The sequence below is a fragment of the Geospiza fortis genome, unplaced genomic scaffold (assembly GCF_000277835.1).
Source record: "Geospiza fortis unplaced genomic scaffold, GeoFor_1.0 scaffold590, whole genome shotgun sequence".
Taxonomy (NCBI): domain Eukaryota; kingdom Metazoa; phylum Chordata; class Aves; order Passeriformes; family Thraupidae; genus Geospiza; species Geospiza fortis.
This window is the reverse complement of record NW_005054402.1, coordinates 1,186,590-1,188,946: the sequence shown is the minus strand read 5'-3', so window position 1 is coordinate 1,188,946 and position 2,357 is coordinate 1,186,590. Positions and strand designations below refer to the sequence as shown.

The following is a 2,357-nucleotide window of genomic DNA, read 5'->3' as shown; positions in this document are numbered from 1 at the left end:
AGGATGGGACCCGTGTGCCTGGGCAGCGCGGCCGGGAGAAAATGTTCACGAGGAAGGAGCTGGCGCGGTCCAGGGGAATGCAGCCCAAAGGTGTTGGGGGTGCAGGGTTGGTGATTAAATAGGGTCCCCCTGGATGTGCATGGAGGCACGTCCCATTCCGACCCAAGAGTGCGGGGTCGTGCGTGCGTCTTCATTTAATATTAAAACCTTCCCGGCCAACTAAAGTTGTGGAGACAGAAGTGGAGGTCCTGCGCATGGCACAATAAACAGACACATGAACAGGGGACAGCTTCCTTGCTGAGGGACCCTCCGGAGTCGCCCCATGGGCTGTGGTGTGCAAGGGGAACTGAGAGCGCGGGGCCTCCAACATCCTCCTCCTCCTCCTGACAGACGGACACAAAATGGAGACAAATGGTCAAGCAAACGAGTAAATGAGAAAAGACGGGCACAGTCCGTGCAAAGAGATTACATAAACACACAACCGTGCAACAACATGCCCTGTGATCTTTGGCACTGCTCTCCCTGCGGGTCACGGAGGAGAGATGCTGTGTCCTCCATGGCCAGCAGCCCCTGCCACCAGCGGGAGTTTCTGCCATCAGTGTTGCACCCCCGGCAGGTATTCATCACCCAGGTGATGCTGAAGCACCGAGGCTGAGGTTAATCCTTGCACCCCAATTTAGAGCCTTCCTGCTTCTCCCTACACCACCTTGGGGCAGGACAAGTCACTCCTCCCCTGCATCAGCCTCACCGCCGGTGCTCCCCAGCAGGCCTCAAGCTGCGCTGGCAGCCCCTGGCAAAGTGAGGCTTTCAGAGATGCCCTTTTTTAACAGAAACAGCACCAAGCAGAGCGTGCTCAGGTACAGGAGGCTCAGCCAGGGAGCAGGAGTTATTTGCGGCAGGGCCCCATCACGCGTGGACAGAATGTCCTGCACACGCCAGTGAGGCCCCCGCAGGCTCCAGCACTTCCACCCCACCAGCTCGTGTCCCCAGCGGTGCTGGAGGGAGCCCTGGCCTCCATGGTGCTGCTCCACAGGGATATTTTTCCTGGGTGGGGTGCCGAGTGTGGCCTTCCCCGGTGTGCAGGATTAACTCTCGCCCTGTCCCCTGCCACCTCCGTGCCCCTCTGGGAAGGTGAAACCTTTAAAGTGAAAGGCAAGAGCTAAAAAAAAAAAAAAAAAAAGAAAGGTTGGAAAATTAACCATCTTGGCAGAGTGGTGGGCACCCCAATTGTTTAAAAAATTTGGTGTGCGGTAAAAAACCATCCTGGCTGGGAAAAAACAGGGCTGAGGAAATGGGAGAAAGGTTTTCCCTTGGGATCAGCTACAAAGAGGAGTAGGCGTTCAGGTTGGGAGCGTGCCTTTTTAAAGGACAGCATGGCAGCTTCGTGCCAGTGACAGCACTAATAATAATAATAATAATAATAATAATAATAATAATAATAATAATAATATTAATAGCAAACAGCCAGGCACTGGTGCTGCTCCGCTCCCCTCCCTGGCGCCCCCGTAAAATAATACAAAGTCTCCTTGCATTTCTCTCCCTGGTGTCTGTGTGTGGCCTTAGCCCCATTCATCATTTGGCTCCCAGTGCAGAACTTGCTCCATTTTTAAAATTATGCATGATCCACTGAAGAGACAATTTGGGTTTCCCCCACTTCTGCCTTGCCCTTGAAGAAAGCGAGCCCTTGTCTCATTTGCATTAAAACCCTGCTCTCTATAAGCTAAGCAAAGGGGAAGGACTTGAAGCCTATGGGATGGCTTTAGGGCTCTGCCCCTTGCTTTTGGCTCTCTCTCTCTTTCTCATTCTCTCTCGTGCTTTGATCTCTGCTTAACAACAGTAACGTCACAGAGACTACACCAGGAGAGTTTTGTTGGAAGTTAGAAAGTTTTTCAGCCTCCAGAGGGCTGTAGCGGCAGTAGCAGAAGCAGCATCCAAGGGACTCCTGGAAGGGGAAGAGAGAGAGAGCGAGCGAGCGGCTGACTCAGTCCTGCAGCAGAGAACTGACTCGAGGCGACGAAGGCAGACATGGAACATCAGCTGCTGTGCTGCGAGGTGGAGACCATCCGACGAGCCTACCTGGATGCCAACCTCCTCAATGACAGGGTGCTGCAGACAATGCTCAAGGCGGAGGAGACCTGCTCGCCCTCCGTCTCCTACTTCAAGTGCGTGCAGAAAGAAATCTTGCCATATATGAGGAAAATAGTTGCCACTTGGATGCTGGAGGTTTGTATCTTTCGGCGACTTTTTTTTCCTTGCAAGCTCCGGCCACCGAAACGAATTAATCCGGGGGAGCCGCTGCCCCATCTCCTTCCCCCCGCCTTTCCCCCGGGATCGCTAGCCCGGCTCGGCCCACGCTG

General features: G+C 53.9%; 1 protein-coding gene across 1 annotated transcript in view; it reads left to right on the top strand.

Annotated features, from left to right (window-relative positions):
• The first annotated feature begins 1,806 nt into the window (after positions 1 to 1,806).
• The window catches only part of CCND1 (cyclin D1), a 16,415-nt gene continuing 15,864 nt past the window's right edge, over positions 1,807 to 2,357 (top strand). The window contains exon 1 of the mRNA XM_005426113.3: positions 1,807 to 2,223. Coding sequence (XP_005426170.1) covers positions 2,026 to 2,223 — 198 coding nt within the window. The 5' untranslated portion in view covers positions 1,807 to 2,025. The remainder of the gene's footprint in view (positions 2,224 to 2,357) is intronic.